This window comes from Lycium barbarum, chromosome 8 (assembly GCF_019175385.1).
Source record: "Lycium barbarum isolate Lr01 chromosome 8, ASM1917538v2, whole genome shotgun sequence".
Taxonomy (NCBI): Eukaryota; Viridiplantae; Streptophyta; class Magnoliopsida; order Solanales; family Solanaceae; genus Lycium; species Lycium barbarum.
Window position 1 is genome coordinate 26111415 of NC_083344.1, and position 18978 is coordinate 26130392.

An 18978-nucleotide genomic window follows, 5' to 3' on the forward strand; every position below is an offset into this window, starting at 1 on the left:
GGCGTATCACCTGGTGCGTCTGTACCTGCGGGCATGTAGCGCAGCCCCCGAAGAACCGGGGGTCAGTACAAAAATGTACCGAGTATGTAAAGCAGAAATATATCAAACATAATCATGATCTGGACCGGAAGCGCAGAAATATAATAAACAGGCTCATAAGCCGGACAGACAGAGTCATAGTCCCGACAGACGGACAGAATCATGGTCCAGACAGACAAAATCAGAATCCCTACGGACATACAGAATCGGAATCCATACGGACATACAGAATCATAACCAGTCGGACAGATAATCCGGACGGACAGACAGAATCATAACCAGTCGGACAGATAATCCGGACGGACAGACAGAATCGTAACCAGTCGGACAGATAATCCGGACGGACAGACAGAATCATAACCAGTCGGACAGATAATCCGGACGGACAGACAGAATCGTATATAGGGTACAGGAACGTGGTCGCCACTCCTGCCATTGGCACCACAACACAACATATATCAGAAATTCTTCTCCGATCTCCGTCATACATCATAACATAACCACGATACTCGGGGGCGGACAGATAACACGGCACCCCGAGCCCGGACACATCATACTTCATAATATATCCTCGGTAACCGGGGACGGACATATACCACAGTACCCCGGAACCGGACACATCATACTTCGAATTTCACATATGGGGCTCGGCGGCCCATCCGCTCGATATACATACCGGCCCGGGACCCGGTGAAAGGAATCATAGCACATGCACGAACTGATTAATGAAAAACCACATACGTACAGATCGTCGTACAGATTCAACGGAACAGAAATAGGCCAACTGGCAGATCAATTCAAAGTATTCATATAGTTTTCAAACTACGCGCCTACACGTCACTTGGGGAGGTACGACAGATCATAACCCGAACTAGATTTTCAGATATCAAAACCATATTGTGAGATTTATATAAAAACATTCATATTATGGTCAAAATGATAGTTCAGATGTTGCCTGTGAAAAACGGACGGAAATGAGGCAATTTAGATCATTCACGGGGTATCGGGGCTCCGTGGGCCCACCTCGGACCAACTCGAGGCAAGATACATAAATTACTGATAAAAGACCTTATGAGGTCATCCATAATCATTCGGAAGTATTCCGACTCCGTTTAGGAAGGTTTCGTACAAAAGCACCCTTTAAAGATATTTTATAAGGACATGGTTCCAATCTTACTGAAGGAATTGGAGCAGATTTCCATATCGAATTCCGAGGAACGGAGTCGTATTTAAGGCTCGCGGCCGAGCCTATTATGTTCAGAACATGCCTAAGAATGAAGGGAAAGACTTTACATACCTTAGCTGCGTCTTACGCTTGTCCAAATTCAATTCCCGTTTCGCTCAAAATCTACAAATGGTCACATTTACCAATTGTCAATAGTAAGACTTTTAGCATTCTTTAATTCACTATTTGTCTACAGAAATTTGGGCAGCATCTCCCCTGCTTATATGCCTAGCCCGAATTTTTAATTCAGCAGTCAACAACACAACAACAATACCAACATCAATAATATCCTTTTTTTCATATCAACATATTCCATAAAACAGCCCACACGCTGTTTTCCAACTTTCATAACTAATTAACTCAGTATACAATTATTTAATCGCGTCTTCTTCGTAAATAAACTAGTATTAACACAAATAGGAAGAGATTCATACCTTTCTCCTTTTAATATTGTTGTATCTTCCCTTTTTCACCTTATTTTTATGCCACAACACACCGCCATACGATTCTGCAGTGAAAATTATACGCTATCCGGACTGAAATTGGGAAATTATACCTGGTTTGGGCTAAAATTTGGTGGTGGAAAGTTGGAGAGTTTTCTGGGATTTTTGGGGTGGTGTTCGTGGTTTTAGACTGAAAATGAGGGGGTCTCCCCCTCTTTATAATTGTTTTGGAAGCTGCCAGAAGCAGCTGGAAAAGTGTTCATCGCGATCGCGCTGCCTTCTGGCGCGATCTCGTAGAGTAAATGATTTCCTTCTGCGCGTTCGCGCCCCCTCTGGGCGCGTTCGCGCAGGGTGAAAATTTCTGACTGGATGTTCGTTCAGTAAAACGGTCATAACTTTTGATCCCGATATCGTATGAGGGCCCACGACCTATGGATGGAAAGATAATTCAATTATCTACAACTTTTATTTCTGGGCGTTTTCCCAAATTCCAAACTTATAATACCGTTTTTGCCCCTAGAAGTCAGATCATCCGAAAATGCTTCCTTAAATTGTCCTTTTGGAGGGCTTCCACTTTGATTTGGCCCAAGGGTCCTTCTTGAGTTGTGTTTACCTTCACATATGTGAGTCATATAATTTGTCACATGTCCCAAAAAAAAATCTTGACGTGTGGGCCCCACCTCAGCTTACAAATAATTCGACGTTCGAAAATGCAGGATATAACATTGACCCTGACCTATGTATATCTAGGATGTGCAAAACATGGAGGAGGACATAAACCTCAGCCTCCAGTACAATATGTGTAATGACATAAGCCACATAACCATTTTGAAGTTCACAAACATACTCCTTGTAAGAGGGTTCCCCTTTTACAGAATAGAGGTTGAAAGAACAATAAACAAAGTAATAAAGCTGTAGACTAAGATTAAGCTATATCATGATCAAAAGTAAAGTTTTTGTTTTGAGCTTTGAATCTAATACTAGTTGTACCATCAGTGTCATTCTTCATAATGTTTTTAATTCTTTGAGGAAGAACTAAATAAATTGTGAAGAAAGTGTTTTACTTGCTGCTTTCTCCCATATTAGCCAAAAAATCAGCCATGGTATTGATCTCTCTGTAGCAGTGCTGGAATTTGAAATTTCCAGTGTCCCTCAATGCTTAAATGTTGTTGATTATAGATCTAACTTGCCAAGTGGTACTAAACTTCCCATTAATCATACCAGTGATCAAAAGAGAATCAGATTCCATAAAAACATGGTTTTATCCATTGCTTACACACCATCGAAACCCAATGAGAATAACTTTTTCTTCTGCAACATTGTTAGAACATGTTCCAAAATAACATGTGTATGCCAGAATGCATTGCCCTCTGTCATTTCTCAAGATGCCTCCTCCACCTGCACTTCGTATATTACCTTTACTACAACCACCAGTATTGAGCTTAAAACTCCCAAGCTGTGGTAGTTGCCACTTCAGGAGTTTAATATCAATTATGTGTTTGAGTTTTTCAGTTTGATCCCAAGAAATATGCTAGCTTGTCCAGATCAACACTAGGAAACTATGTTGTTATCATCCATCTTGTTAAATACAGAACCTGACTTATCACTCCTCTAGTTGAACATCTAATGCCTTCGAATCTGTTACTGCATCTTGATTTCCAAACTTCCCAACAAATAATAGATGGCAGCCATTGCAAAATTAAGGATGGCGCCTTGTTTTTAGCCTTAAACATCCACCATTTCATCAAAGTGCATTTAATGTTGCTTTGTTAAATCCTTATACCACTAACTCCTGAAAAATAGCACCACACTGTTTTCCCTATGTCCATTGGAACAAAAATTGCATCTTGAAGGACCATGACTTCTGAATCTTGTGATAGTATCATCTTTTGGTAATTTATTTACCAACATCCTGGTCATGAGACTGACCGACACTCCATTTTTTGCCAACTGGATGTGCTCTTGGACAGTATTTAGCTTCAAAGGATTGTCTCCACAAGGTCTCTTTTGTTCTGAATTTCCACCAAGTTTTAGCACCATAGACATTCCCAACATCTTCAATAGATCTTAAAACTATTTCACCCTCCTTTGTGGGATACAAAGATGTTTCAAGGCCTTTCAAGGCCATCCAATGAAACTTTTTCTTGCCCTCGATTTCACTCCAGAAAAAGTTAAAAATAAGTCTCTCTATTTGAGTGATAGTAGTTTTGGGAAGCTGTGCAACAGAAGTGATATGTAGAGGCATGGCTTGTAACACTGATTTGATAAGAACAACCCTTCCTCCATGTGAGAGTAACTTGCCTTGCCATCCTTGAAGTCTAGCTGCAATCTTTGCCACAAGCCCTCCAAAATAAACTACCTTTTTCCTTCCAGTATAAATTGGACAACCAAGATATGTAAATGGAAATTTTGAATTTTTGAACCAAGTAAGTTGTTTAATATCATCAATCACTGCTTGATTAGCATTGGAAGTCACCAGAAAGCATCATTTGTCCTTGTTCACCAGTTGCCTAGAAATTGCTTCATAAGTAGAAAGCTTTTTCATCATAGCAATAATGGATCGCCAGAGGGGAATAAAATAGTGTCATCTGCATAACTTAAGTGAGTAATAATGAGACTATTCTTGATGCTAGCATAAGTTATGAAACTTTCATTATTAAGTTGGTCCATCAGAATTGAAACAAGTTCAACACCAATGATGAATAGAGATGGAGAAAGTGGATCACCCTGCTTAATGCCCCTTCCTGATTTAAAAAACCCATATCTACCTCCATTAATGTTGATAGAATACCAGTTATTGGATATCATTCTCCATATCGTATTAACCCACTCCGAGGAGAAACCAAAATGCTTGAGTACTTGAAACAGATAATCCCAATCCACTCTATCAAATGCCTTAGCCATATCCAGTTTCATGACAACATTTCCATTTGTGTTGGGCTCCTTAATGTTATGAACCATCTCCTGAGTGAGAATGATATTGCCTGTGATAGACCTTCCTTTTAGAAAGCCTGCTTGCTTATGAGAAACCACCTTATGAATAACAGTAGAAAGCCTAGCGTCAACAGTTTGGAAATAATTTTAGCAATGAAATTGCTGCGGCTGATAGGCTTTATTTTAGCGAATTTCTGAGGGCTGTTGACCTTAGGCAATAAGGTGAGACAAGTATGAGCAAAAGATCTTGGTAAGTCAGTGCCAAGCAAAGAATTCACGAACCATGTTAGTTAAATCATCTGCTATGATATCCAAGCATTGCTGATAGAATACTCCTGATATGCCATCAGGACCAGGTTAGCTATCAGGGCTGAGATTGAAAACAGCTTCCTTAATCTCCTGTACTATTGACATAGCACAAAGTCTTTGATTATCCTCATCAGTAATTACTCTAGGAAGTCATCAGTAATTACTCTAGGAAGTAATTGAAAAATGTTGAAGTCCTTGGGATTATCATCTTTAGCAAACTGCTTCTCAAAGAATCTGCAAGCTTCTTGACCAATTGCTTCATTTCCTTCCACCCAGCTATTGTTTGCATCTCTGATATTTTTAATATTAAGCCTTTTTCTCCTGTTTTTCGCAAGAGTGTGGAAGAATATTGTGTTTGAATCTCTTTTTCTAAACTATTGCATGCTTTTTCTTTGCCTCCAAGAGGGTTCTTCTTTATTGGTATGTAGGATCAACTGACCATTTGCACGGTTCTAAGCAGATCTGTTCTCATCAAAATTATCTTAAATGCATTTTTCTTCAAGTTCAGCCAACTTGATTTCCATTCTTTTAGTGGTTTCAAAAATGTTACCAACACAATTCTTAGACCACTAAGATAGTTTCCTACACATTGTTTTTCAGCTTCATACGAAATTTCCAGAGAGGATTGCCAATTACTTCTTCTGACCAAGCTTGCTTTAGTAAATCTTGAAAACTCGGTTCCTTAATCCAGAGTGGTAACTTATCTTGAAGTAATTTGTGAGGGTTGAAGTTCTTCAAGCTATAAGGTATATTCTTCATTCTATCTCTTATGTAAAGTTGATTTAGAGGTTTAACAAGTCTTAAAAGTGAAAAGAATCATGGTGGAAAGGTCGTAAGGTGTTGTGTTGAAGTTATTGGTTATGGACTGATTTTGAAAGGAAGTCTTGGACTGATTTGAGTCTAGTTTGAATGTAACCTCTTAGCTATGTTGTTGTTGATGTTGTTATTGATGTTTTGGAGTTTTTTTTGGAATTGGATGGAAGTAGATAATATAAGAGAAATGTTGCCCGAATTCCGTTAACTCACCTAGTAGTTTAACTTGACCTTATAGGTATTTCAAAAACTTAACCTTAGTGTGAATTATCTTGAATGTATATTTGCAAGCTCGGGAAGATAGACATTGGGTTGTTAAGTAGATGACGAGGTATGTTAAGGTTGTCCCGTTCTTTCTCTTGGCATGATCAGATTGATACGAATGTACACGAACGATATTCATAACAACTTCACTCTTACATATACTAGAAGCCTATGTTCTTGATCTTCTTATGATGTTGTTGATCTTTTCTTATTGTTATTGATCATGTCTTATGGTCATTGATCCTTTAAGGTGAGATATATCGACAATGTTAGTTCTATAATGGTAATCGGAGGTATATCGACTTTACGTCCCTCTGATAGAGTCATAACACCTTTTTGTGCTCAAATTCATGCATTATATATATATTATGACACCGAGTCGTGATATAGTCGTCTGGATATGGCACCTATTGTGCACACCATTACAGTTGAGGCATGTCATATGCTCTCAGAGGTATTCAGATGTACAGGTTGACTGTCATGTCCCGAACCATCGCCTGGGCGTAACACGACACTTGGTGCCTAACAGCATGTGACCAAGCAAACCCATTGGCTAGCTGAATCTACTTGTGATATCAAAACATACTAAAATACAGAAATAATACTAACATATGCTGATCAACTAAAAAGTCTGACTGCAATATCTTATAAATGCGAAAATACTGAATGAGTCTGAATAAGTAGCCAACAAGGATAACACAAATGCCTGCTAACATTTGACTGACTGCACTGTACTCCATAAAGCCTCTAATGAATACTGAAAGGGTTAACTGTCTACCGGGACAAAGCCCCGGCATACCCAACTAACTAACATAATATAAAGACTAAAGACATGATAACACCCTGAAGGAACTGGGGCTCACCAAGCAGCTGATACGAGTAAGTCCTAGCCAGCAGAATCGTCAACTTATAAATCGCGATGCAGGCCCCCAAGCAATAAAAAGGGACATCAGCACATTTAAATTGCACTGGTATGTAAAGAAACTAAAAGAAAGAACTGTAAGTACATGAAACTGAAACTAAAACTGATATCTGATAACTGAACTAAACATGAGAAGAAAAGATATGAATACTTCATGTTCTGAATGAAGCATCACCTGTGTAACTGACAATATAATCTGTAGCCTAGGGCCCAATAAATGTGCACAAATCTGGGACCTCAGGACGAAGCAATACATATGCATAAATTATGGCCTAGGGCCCAAAATACAGATACAAGTGTTCAGCATTAAGCAATTCATAATACTGAGACTAAAAGATAACTGATAGAATGATAACTATTTTTTATTATGGAACTTAAGCAAATAACTGATTATACACTAACTGAGACTCATAAGATGTCAATACACAAGTCTATAATGATTACGTACTGAGTTCATGATATTCAAAATGATAACCACAAACGAATTCTGAAACTATATCCCTAGAAGATAGAAGTTCTACAATTATTCATGAAACTAGGGCTAAACTGTATTCTGAGTCAATTTCTGATAAGCATGAAGAACGAGGCGTAGGGATAATCATGAATATTCCCCAACATAGATAGTTAGCGTCACATACCTGTATACACTCTAAAACTCGCAACTATTGGTCTAGAATTGAGAAGAATCCCAAAAGCCTAAGTTTTGAACCCTTTAAATGGGTTTCCTTTAAAACCCTAGGTTAGGAACAATGAATTCTTGTTTAAAGTCCATTAATATACGTTAGAATCCACTTGGAATAGGTTGGAATTTCATACCTTAGCGTTCTTGGTGATGGAGAAAATGTCGTTCTAGGGCTTGATGAGTATGAAAAGTGGTATTAAAACTGAACCCCACGTATTTGTAGTTTCTAGTGAGGCTGGTGTTGTACGGGCTCCATGTACGGCCTATACATCAAAGTACAGCCTGTACATGGTGGGCGTACTTTGTCGTAAATTTCCAAAACTTATGGGTTTTGGTCTGCGAGGTACGGGTTCCATAGAATGTCTCATACTTGTTGTACGGCCTGAAGTACGGCCCGTCCTTCCATTTACGTCCCGTACTTCTGTAGCTGTACCTGGAATGGAAATTCCATTAGTCTCTGATGTTCTTCCTTTGATGTACGCCCTTAATGTACGGCCTGCACATCAAAGTACGACCCGTACTTTTGACGTAGGGCGTACAATTACCGTTTTGAGCCTATTTTCCTATTTCAAAATTCTGTCTTGGTTTCTAAGTCCTTGAATCATGATCATAAGCTAGTTTAAAGGTATTGGGTGTTACAATATCTCACCCTTGGGATCATTCATCCTCGAATGATGGGTCATGGTAAGACAAGACTAACAGGAACATGTGCACACTACTGTCTTGAACACATGAATACTGGACTGAAAGGTATACTAACCTGGATAGTTTACTGAACCGATTAGCTACTGAGCTGACTCAATGGTCACTGAACTGAGTGACTATTGAACTGACTGAATACTAGGAACAAGGGAACTATATAATGAAGTTTGAATAGGAAGGTAAATTACCTTCAACATTTTCTGCTCACTCTTAAAAGATATAGCGATATATGGACTTCATGCCCTCTTCGGCTTCCCACGTAGCCACTTCAACTTTCTAATTTGTCCATAATACCTTCACTGAGGCAACTTCTTTTGTTATCAACTTGCGAACCTGATGATCAAGAATGTCCACCGAGACTTCTTCATAAGTCAAACTATTATTGATTGTTATGCTATCAGTCGGAACAACCAACGACGGGTCTCCCATACACTTTCTCAACATGGACACATGAAAAACTGGGTACACGACAACCAAGTCTTGTGGAAACTCAAGTTCATAGGCCACTTGACCAACCCTTCGTAGGATTCTGTATGGCCCAATATAGCGGCGACTGAGCTTCCCCTTCTTTCCAAATCTCATAACTCCCTTCATAGGAGAAACTTTAAGAAATACCCAATCATCAACTTGAAACTATAAGTCTCTTCGTCTCACATCATTGTATGACCTCTGGCGACTCTGAGCCGTTTTCAAACGCTCCTAAATTAACTTGACTTTCTCCATAGCCTATTAGACCAAATCTGGTCCTAATAACTCTGCTTCACCAACCTCAAACCACCCATTGGGTGACCTACACCTTCACCCATAAAGAGCTTCAAACAGTGCCATCCCAATACCAGCATGATAACTGTTATTGTAAGTAAACTCAATGAAAGGTAAGTGATCATCCCAATTACCTTTGAAATTAAGAACACACGCCCTCAACAAGTCCTCAAGGGTCTGGATGGTACGTTGTGCCTGACCATCTGTCTGAGGATGAAAAACTATAATGAGGTTCACCTTGGTACCCAATCCTTTCTGAAAGGATCTCTAGAAGTTTGCTGTGAACCGGGCACCGCGATATGAGATGATGGACAGTAGGGTCCCATGTAATCAGATAATTTCATGCATATATAACTTGGCATAGTTCTTTACGAAATCTGTTGTCTTTACTGGCAAGAAGTGCGTTGACTTCGTAAGTTGGTCGACAATCACCCAAATCGAATCATGTCATCGGGATTAGTGAGATAGACCTGTTATAAAGTCCATGTTTATCATCTCCTATTTCTAAACTGGAATATCGATATTCTGAGCCAAGCCACCAGGCCTCTGGTGTTCGGTTTTCACTTGCCGACAATTAGGACACTTAGCTACAAAAACTGCCACATTCTTTTTCATATTGTTCCACCAATAAATCTCCTTAAGATTATGGTACATTTTCGTAGAACCTGGATGAATGGAATACCTGAAGTTGTGAGCTTCTGATATGATTTGCTCTCTAAGTCCATCTATATCTAGAACACATAATCTTCCTCGGTATCTCAAGGTACCGTCATCTCCCCTTTGTTCAAAAGTCGTTTTATGCCTGTGAAAATATAAAATGTCATCTCCCCCTTGTTCATAAGCCATCGTTTTATCAAAGATAGATCTAAGATTAGGGTCCATCAAGTTAGGGTCAAAGAGAAGGACATTGCTAAAACAACTTTTAGGACTAGATATGGCCACTTTGAGTTTCACATGATGTCATTCGGCTTGACTAATGCTCCAGCAGTATTTATAGATTTGATGAACCATGTATTTAGACCTTTCTTAGATCAATTTGTGATTGTATTCATTGATGATATTCTAGTCTATTGTAGAACAAAGGCTGAGCATGTGGACCATTTGCGTGCAGTACTTAGAGTTTTTCAGGATTGGAGATTATATGCGAAGTTCTCTAAATGTGAGTTTTGGTAGAACTCTGTGGCTTTCTTGGGGCATATTATATCAGAAGAGTGCATCAGGGTTGATACACAAAAGATTGTAGCCGTGAAGAATTGGCCTAGACCCATGAACCCAATAGAGGTTCATAATTTTTTAGGCTTGGTAGGTTATTACAGGAGATTTGTAGAGGGATTTTCTTCCCTTTCTGCACCACAAACGAAGTTGACTCAGAAGGAAACTATGTTCCAGTAGACCGACGCTTGTGTGCGAAGTTTCCAAACATTGAAGGATAAATTGATTTCGGCACCAGGCCTGACACATCCAAAAGGATCCGAGGGTCATTTATTGTGATGTTTCGGGTATCAGATTGGGCTATGTGCTGATGCCGCATGGTATGATTATCTCTTATGCTTCAAGAAAGTTGAGGAAGCACGAGAAGAATTACCCGACCAACGATCTAGAGCTAGCTGCAGTGATTCGCGCTGAAAATGTGGAGGCATTACTTATATGGTGTACATGTTGACATATATACAGATCATAAGAGTCTTCAGTACATTTTCAAGCAGAAGGAGTTGAATTTGCATCAGAGGCAATGGTTAGAGCTATTGAAAGATTATGATGTCGACATTCTGTACCATCCAGAGAAGGCGAATATAGTGGCTGATGCCCTTAGCCATAGATCCATGAGTAGTCTATCTTATTTATGGCCAGAGAAATGGGAATTTGCTCATGATCTCTATCAGTTAGCTAGCCTAGGAGTTCAATTATTAGACTCAGGCAATGTAGGAGTTACTATTCAGGACTCAGCAACCTCATCATTGATAGTCGAGGTCAAGGAGCGCCAGTACGAGGATCCCATGCTAGTTCATTATACAGACACAGCCCCTCAGAAGAAGAAGTCACTATTTGAAATTTCTGGAGACGGAGTTCTCAGATATCTAGGCAGATGGTGTGTTCCTGATGTTGTAGAATTACATCATCAGATTATGGGAGAAGCACATTACTACCGTTATTCTATTCATCCAGGGACGACGAAGATGTATCATGATGATAAGGAAGTTTACCGGTGGGACAGGATGAAGAAGGATATAGTTGAATTAGTAGCTCAGTGTCCTAATTGTCAGCAAGTTAAGGCTGAGCACCAAAAGCCAAGTGGGTTGCTACAGAGCATAAAGATTCTGACTTAGAAATTGGAGGTGATCAATATTCATTCCATTACAGGCTTACCACGTTCCCAGCGTAAGTTTGATTCCATATGCGTAATTGTTGATAGACTTACAAATCAGCCCATTTTCTACCTGTCAGGACTACTTATTCAGCAGAAGATTATGCAAAGCTATGCATTAAGGAGCTAGTGCGACTTTATGGCGTTTCGGTATCTATTATTTCAGACAGAGGCGCACAGTTTACACCTAATTTCTAGAGATCTTTCCAAAAGGGATTGGGAACCCAGGTGAGTCTTAGCACAGCATTTCATCCCCCCGATAGGCGGACAAGCTGAACGTACGATTCAGACATTGGAAGATATGTTACGAGCATGTGTGATGGACTATGGAGGTAGTTGGGATGATCATTTACCACTTATTGAGTTTGCATATTATAATAGTTACCATTCTAGTATCCAGATGGCCTCGTATGAAGCCTTATATGGACGAAAATATAGATCACCATTCGAATGGTTTGAGGTTGGAGAATATAAGTTGATAGGGCCACATCTAATCCAACAGGTAGTTGATAAAGTGAAGCTTATTTAGGAAAGTTTGTTGCCAGCCCAGAGTCGCCAGAAGTCTTATACAGATAATCAACGATGAGAGTTGGAGTTTTAGCTAAAGGATTGGGTATTCCTGAAGGTATCGCCAATGAAAGGTGTTATGAGATTCAGTAAAAAGGACAAGCTTAGCCCTAGGTTCATTGGACCTTACAGGATCATATAATACATAGAATCTTTAACTTGGATCTCCCTTCATACATAGAATCAATCCATTTGGTCTTTCATGTATCAGTGCTTCATAAGTGTATCGGAGGTCCTTTTCAGAGTTGTACCAGTTGATGACATTCAAATTACCGAGCAACTATTATATGAGGAAGTCCCTATTGCTATCTTAGATCGACAGGTTCGTAGGTTGAGAATGTTATGTCCCGTATTTTCGTATAACGGGAAATCAAGAAATAAGGAAGACTCGTGTGTGTTGAGGAAATATTTGGATTTTGATGAATATGACCATGTTGGTTATGGAGTCGTGAATGTTAAGACCTCGGGGGAGGCCGAGGGTAAATTTGGAATTTCGGGAATTAGTTTCGGGAATTACAAAACGGGACTTTTAATGAATTGGGCCAAGAAAATTGAATACAAGAATTTAGGCCCAATGAATAAGGTGGCCGGCCAAGGGATCAAGTCCAAGCCCATTTTTCTTAAGGTCATGTGCATAGCACATGACCTATAAGTGGATATATATGATTTAGGCTTAGCCTTATCAAGATCATAGCAAGAAAAATCAAAGAACACAAAGATAGGGGGTTTCGGCCACTAGAGAGAAAAAGAAGGAAAAATTTCCAACCTTGGTTGTTGTTTCAAAAATCTTGAGTTTTACATAGTGGTGAAGTACTCAAGACGCTCTCCGACGTGATACAAATAGTTCGGAGAAAGAGCGACGTTTGCGACAAGTCGGAAATTCAAGAAAAAGGTAAGATTTTTATGTTTTAATGTTATGCAATGGATGTATATGTGTTGGTGATTGAATTAGTGTGAAGATTATGGGATGAGGTTGTGTTTGTGCATGGTGTGTGTGTGTAGAAGGGGTGTGTTTGGCCGTGACTTGTAGAGAGTTCAAGACCATATGGATTTAATTCCGTTTAGTCGTTTGAGGTGTCGTTGTAACCTTTATAATGTAAATGAATGTTTGGAGAATTGATTTGGTGTTAGAAAACGATTTCGGAGGCTATCGGAAAAATGTATACCTTTGGTATATTTGTGTATATCATAGTATATTTGTGATATTAAGGACTTTAAATATGATTTATGGTTGATGACAATGAGTTTGGAATGAAACGACGCAAGTTAGAACGTTCGTCGTAACTTTTGGTGTTTTGAATGAAAATTGGAAAGTAGTGAACTTTGGGAATGTTTGTAGGTGATTTGGAACTTGTATGTAGTTGCTTGAATAATTGGGTATGAGTGAATGAATGGACTAATGTGGAAATAAATTTGGAATTTTGAAGTTGAATCAAGAATTTGCCAACTTGTGTATTAAAGTGAAGTTTTGAAGTTAATGTAATATGGTTGTGGTTTGTGTGATTTAATAATGTTTGGGCTGTTGTTGTTGTTATATTTTGAGCCGAGCTAAGTCTCGGGGGTGTTAGATTTATAGGGGAAGTGCTGCCGAAATTTCGGTAGCCAAATGTAGCCCAAAGACTAAAATGTTGAATCTCATGAATAGTAACTGGTAGAAGTGACCATTTGCAGTTTCTGGACGAAATTTGGATTGACGCCAAGCGAGCATAAGACGCCATCAAGGTATGTGAAGCATTTCCCTTTGTTCCTAGGCATGTTCTGGAGGTGATGGGCTCGGCCGCGAGCCTTAAGTACGACTCCGTTCCTCGGAATTCGAGACGGAAATCCGCTCCAATTCCTTCAGTACAATTGAAACCCTTTTCTTGAAAAATGCCTTTAAAGTAAACTTTTGCACGAAACCTTCCCATACGGAGTCGGAACACTTCCAGATGATTATGGATGACCTCATAAGGTCTACTATCGGTAATTTACATATGTCGCCTCGAGTTGACCCGAGGCGGGCCCACGAGGCCCGATACCTTCTGTATGGTCTTAATTACTTTAGTTTTGCCCGATTTTCTTAGAAGACATCTGGACGACTATTCTGCTCACGATATGACTGTGTCTATGTAAATCCCACAAAATAACCTTTGACATCTGAAAAATCTGATTCTGGTTATAATTTGTCGTGCCTCCCCAAGTGTCGTGTAGGCGCGTAGTCTGAAAAATTGTCCGGATACTTTGGTTCGATCGGCCAGTTGGCCTACTTCTGTTCTGTTGAGTCTGTATGATGATTTGTATGTACGTGGTTTCGTTTTAATCAGTTCGTGCACATGTTATGACTCCTTTTCACCGGATCCCGGGCCGGTACGTATATCGTGCGGTGGGCCGCCGAGCCCTATATGTGAATTCCGAAGTATGATGTGTCCGGTTCCGGGGTACTGTGTTATATGTTCGTCCCCGGTTACCGAGGGTATATTACGAAGCATGATGTGTCCGGGCTCGGGGTGCTGTGTTATCTGTCCGCCCCCGGGTACCGTGGTTATGTTATGATGTGTGACGGAGGTCGGAGAATAATTTCTGATATCTGACGTATTGTGGTGCCAATGGCAGGAGTGGCGACCACGTTCCTGTACTCATGTGTGATTCTGTCTGTCGGCACGATTTACGCTTCTGTATGTCCGTCCGGATTATCTGTCCGACTGGTTATATTTCTGTGTGTCCGTCTGGATTATCTGTCCGACTGGTTATATTTCTGTATGTCTGTCCGGATTATCTGCCTGTCTAATTACGATTCTGTGTTTCCGGTCCAGATCATCATTATGTTTGATATATATATTTCTGCTTTACATACTCGGTACATTTTTTTGTACTGACCCCCGGTCATCCGGGGGCTGCGCTACATGCCCGCAGGTACAGACGCGCCAGGTGAGACGCCGCCAGCGTAGGTTTCCGACTCTGCTACCTGAAGAGCTCCTTTGACCCGGAGCATATCTTTTGGTATATATCTTTTGTCTTTGTGTACTCCGTATGTCTGTATATTCTGGGTACGGCGGGGCCCTGTCCCGTCATATGATTCTGTATGTCTGTAGAGGCCTGTAGATAGGTGTGTGGGTTACGGGTTTCATCTGTATGTTAGCCTTATCGGCTTACTTGTAAATGTCCGTATGTTCCGGTATATGTGTATATGTACGTATGTTACGCGCGTGCCGTATTTGTATCGGCCTATTTCTGTACTTCTGTTTTGACACAAAAAAAAAATCTGTATGGTTCAAATTCGATCAGGTAGGTACGTATGGGTACCCAGTTAGGGTACCAGTCGCGGCCCACGGGGTTTGGGTCGTGACAAAAGTGGTATCAGAGCGGTTTGTCCTCGGAATGTCTACAGGCCGTGTCTAGTAGAGTCTTGTTTATCGATGTGTTGTGCACCACATCTATAAACGGGAAGCTACAGGGCATTTAGGATGTTACCCTTCTTTGGATTCTTAGATCGTGCGATAGAACTATACTAGTAGGATGATCCTCTCCTAACGATCTGCTATGTTTCAGTGATGCCTCCGAGGAAGGCAACGGCTGCCCAGAAGGGCAAGGCGAGGATTGAGGCAGGAGAGACCAGCCAGGCCCCGAGGGTTACCAGGGCCAGTGTACAACCTGCACTTGAGGATGTGCCCCCGTCGTCTGGGTCTGTTACACCCCCCTTGCGGGAGGACATCAGAGCAGCAGGAGCTGCTAATCGGGAGACGGCTCCACCGCGAGCTCCTGAGGTTCTAGTGCCCGAGCCGCCAGCCCCACAGGCAGGAGCGGAGGGTAGGGCCATGCGAGATGCGGTCCAGTTGTTGACCACGTTAATGGCGGAGCAGGTTCGCAGACCTGGATTTGGGGGTGGTCGTACGGACAGGTATGAGAGCTCCAGGGTTCGCGAGTTTCTGACATGTGGTCCTCCAGAATTCTCCGGGACCAAGTTTGAGGAGGACCCCCAGGAGTTCGTTAGAAAGATGGAGAGCACACTGCAATTGATTAAGGCTTCGTCGACTGAGTCTGTGGAGTTGGCTTCGTATCGATTGCATGAGGTGGCAGCAAATTGGTATGAGTCTTGGCAGCTCTCCAGGGGCGACGATGCGCCCCCAGCGGTATGGGCCGAATTTACTAGGGCCTTTCTTGACCATTTTCTACCACCGGAGCTACGAAGAGCTAGGGTCGATCGGTTCTTGAATTTGAGGCAGAATGGTAGAAGTGTTCGCGAGTACAGCCTAGAGTTCGATTCACTGGCTAGGTATGCACCCACCATAGTAGCTGACATGGCCGACAGGGTGCACAGGTATGTGATGGGACTGGACTCTTATCTGATTGATGGTTGTTTAGCTGTGGCTGCTCAGCCAGGGATGCATGTAGCCCGGGTACAGGCACACGCCCAGGGCATGGAGGACCGACGTAGGGAACGTCGGCCTGATAGGGGTTACGACAGGGGCCGGCCTAAGAGAGCCAGATCGGCTGGGTATTTAGAAGGGTTTCAGGGTGAGCCTTCCCAGCGGCAAGGTAACAGGTATCCGTCCCAGCCAGCGTACAGTACGCCCCCACAGTTCTCGGGACAGAACCCCATGGCCTCGAGTTCGCGAGTAGATGGAAGTTTCAGTCAGATGGGGCCATCCATACCTCGATGTCCTCATTGCAGGAGGCGCCACCCCGGCGAATGTTATCGTGCCACTGGTGCCTGCTATTCTTGTGGCCAACAAGGCCATACGATGAGAGAGTGTCCATATAGGGGTGGTCCAGGTGGTTCAACCCAGCTTACCGGGTCAGTTACTGGCTCATCCCCTCCTTTGGCGGCCATGCGCCCTGCGAGGCGAGGAGCACCAGCACCAGCGCCAGCGGATCGTGGCAGAGGACGTGGTGCAGCTTCTGGTTACAGCGGTCCTTCGAACCGCGTATTTGCTTTGACCGGCTGACAGGACCTAGGAGCGTCTTCCAGTGCACGCCCAGGTACGCCAGCAAATCCTTTTGAGAAATGTATGTATGGATAATTTTGTATTTTGCTGAATTACGTGATCTTATACTCCTGGGTATTAGGAATAGTAAGATAAATGTTAATTTTGTAGATGCCGAGATTCAGAAAGGCAGTATGGTAATGGTATGACTTAGCCGGGGGTGGGACCCGCTACGAAAAATTTCCGAAAAATTTGCTAAGACCCCGTTTTGCCTAAAATTACGTGACAAAGGTCGTACGAGGAAATTGGCGAAATTATATCAGCCCTAACGCGTCAAAATGTGTAAAAGTTTCAGGGTTAAGCGTGCTCAAGCCAGAGCAATTCTGGGATGGGTGACCCCCTGGGAAGTAATGTAAAGTTTTTCCGGAGAAAGAGTGTGACCAAAATAAATAAAAATTTGGAGTAACCAAAAGGTAAATAGAATGAGTGTGGAATAATTAGTGCCCTTGTGAGAGTCGCGCGGAACGAGGCGGACTAAACGGGCAAAAAGAAAAATGGTATGACACTGCTTGGGAAGTTGAATGAACTTGAATGACAGCCAGAGATTTTATCCAGTAGGGTTCGAATAAGTGTGTGTATGTGTACGTGTATGTGTATGTGTGTGTATGATTCTCATTTGGTGCCTATGTGGGCTAGGAGCCGAGCCCCGGAAACTAATGTTGTAATGAATAAAGGATAAGCAGTGTGAGTAATTGGAATTTTTGAAGGAGTTGATACGTAAGACGTAAGGTAAATTGCGTGACGACTGGATGAGTGAGTTTGCAAATAAAGGGAAGTTCTCATGAATCATTGGAGCCTTAATATGAACGATTTGATCCTAATGTGACAATCTATCTGTGGTGCTTCTGCACTTCCGATTCCGACGAGGCTCTGCCTAGTACGCCTCTATATTTCTGAGTTCGACTATGTTCCTGTTCGATGAACCTTTTTTGCGTTCGATTCTGAATCTGTTTCTGTCTGGCACACCTCTGTGGGTCTGACTCTGGATATAAATCCATCTGATGTGCTTCGGTGCGTTTGATTTTGACCGCGTGTGTGTTTGATACACTTCGGTTTGACTGGTCACGACTTTGTATGAAACAATCTTGTATATTTGATTCTGATTTCGGATCTGTCCGATATGAGTTCGTACGTCTGACTTCGATTGTGAATCTGTTTGGTATACCTTCGTGTGGTTGATTCTGCTTACGAATTCGTCCGATACACCTTTGTACGTCTGACTCCGATCTCAGATGTGTCTGATATGCTCCCGTACCTTCGATGTTGACTATGAATCCGTCCGCCATAGTTGAGTATGTCTGCCTCCGATTATGAATCCGTCCGGTTTTAGTTCTGAATCTGTTCGGCATGAAGTGTCTGATATGAAGTAAAGTGAGATTACGACGATGTGGTAAGGGAACTCAGGAGTGTAACAAGGAGATGATATTGATGATGATGTCTGGAAAGTGTCCGTCCCTTACAAGAATTTAGTGCAGAGTTCGGTGATTACGTAGAGTATGAGAAAATGTATTATGAAGGTATTTGAGTCGGTGATGTGAAAAATCTGCCTTAGTATTGGTAAAGAAGACATGTCAGAGAAATCAATAAAGGACAACTATCAAGAGAACCCTCCCGGAGTAGTACGACACCCATGAGTTCGATTCAACATTCGAGGACGAATGTTCTTAAGGGGGGGAGAATGTTATGTCCCGTATTTTCGTATAACGGGAAATCAAGAAATAAGGAAGACTCGTGTGTGTTGAGGAAATATTTGGATTTTGATGAATATGACCATGTTGGTTATGGAGTCGTGAATGTTAAGACCTCGGGGGAGGCCGAGGGTAAATTTGGAATTTCGGGAATTAGTTTCGGGAATTACAAAACGGGACTTTTAATGAATTGGGCCAAGAAAATTGAATACAAGAATTTAGGCCCAATGAATAAGGTGGCCGGCCAAGGGATCAAGTCCAAGCCCATTTTTCTTAAAGGTGGCCGGCCAAGGGATCAA

The 18978-nt window shown here is 41.7% G+C and overlaps 1 protein-coding gene across 1 annotated transcript; it reads left to right on the forward strand.

The window, feature by feature from the left end:
* The first annotated feature begins 10918 nt into the window (after window positions 1-10918).
* LOC132607772 (uncharacterized) lies at window positions 10919-11422 on the forward strand. The gene has a single exon (XM_060321851.1). It carries the CDS (start codon window positions 10919-10921, stop codon window positions 11420-11422), a length of 504 nt encoding a protein of 167 aa, XP_060177834.1.
* The last annotated feature ends 7556 nt before the right edge of the window (window positions 11423-18978 follow it).

What these genes read in the sequence shown, in the direction of transcription:
- LOC132607772 (XM_060321851.1), top strand. Translation starts at nt 10,919, where the DNA reads ATGAGTAGTCTATCTTATTTATGGCCAGAGAAATGGGAATTTGCTCAT.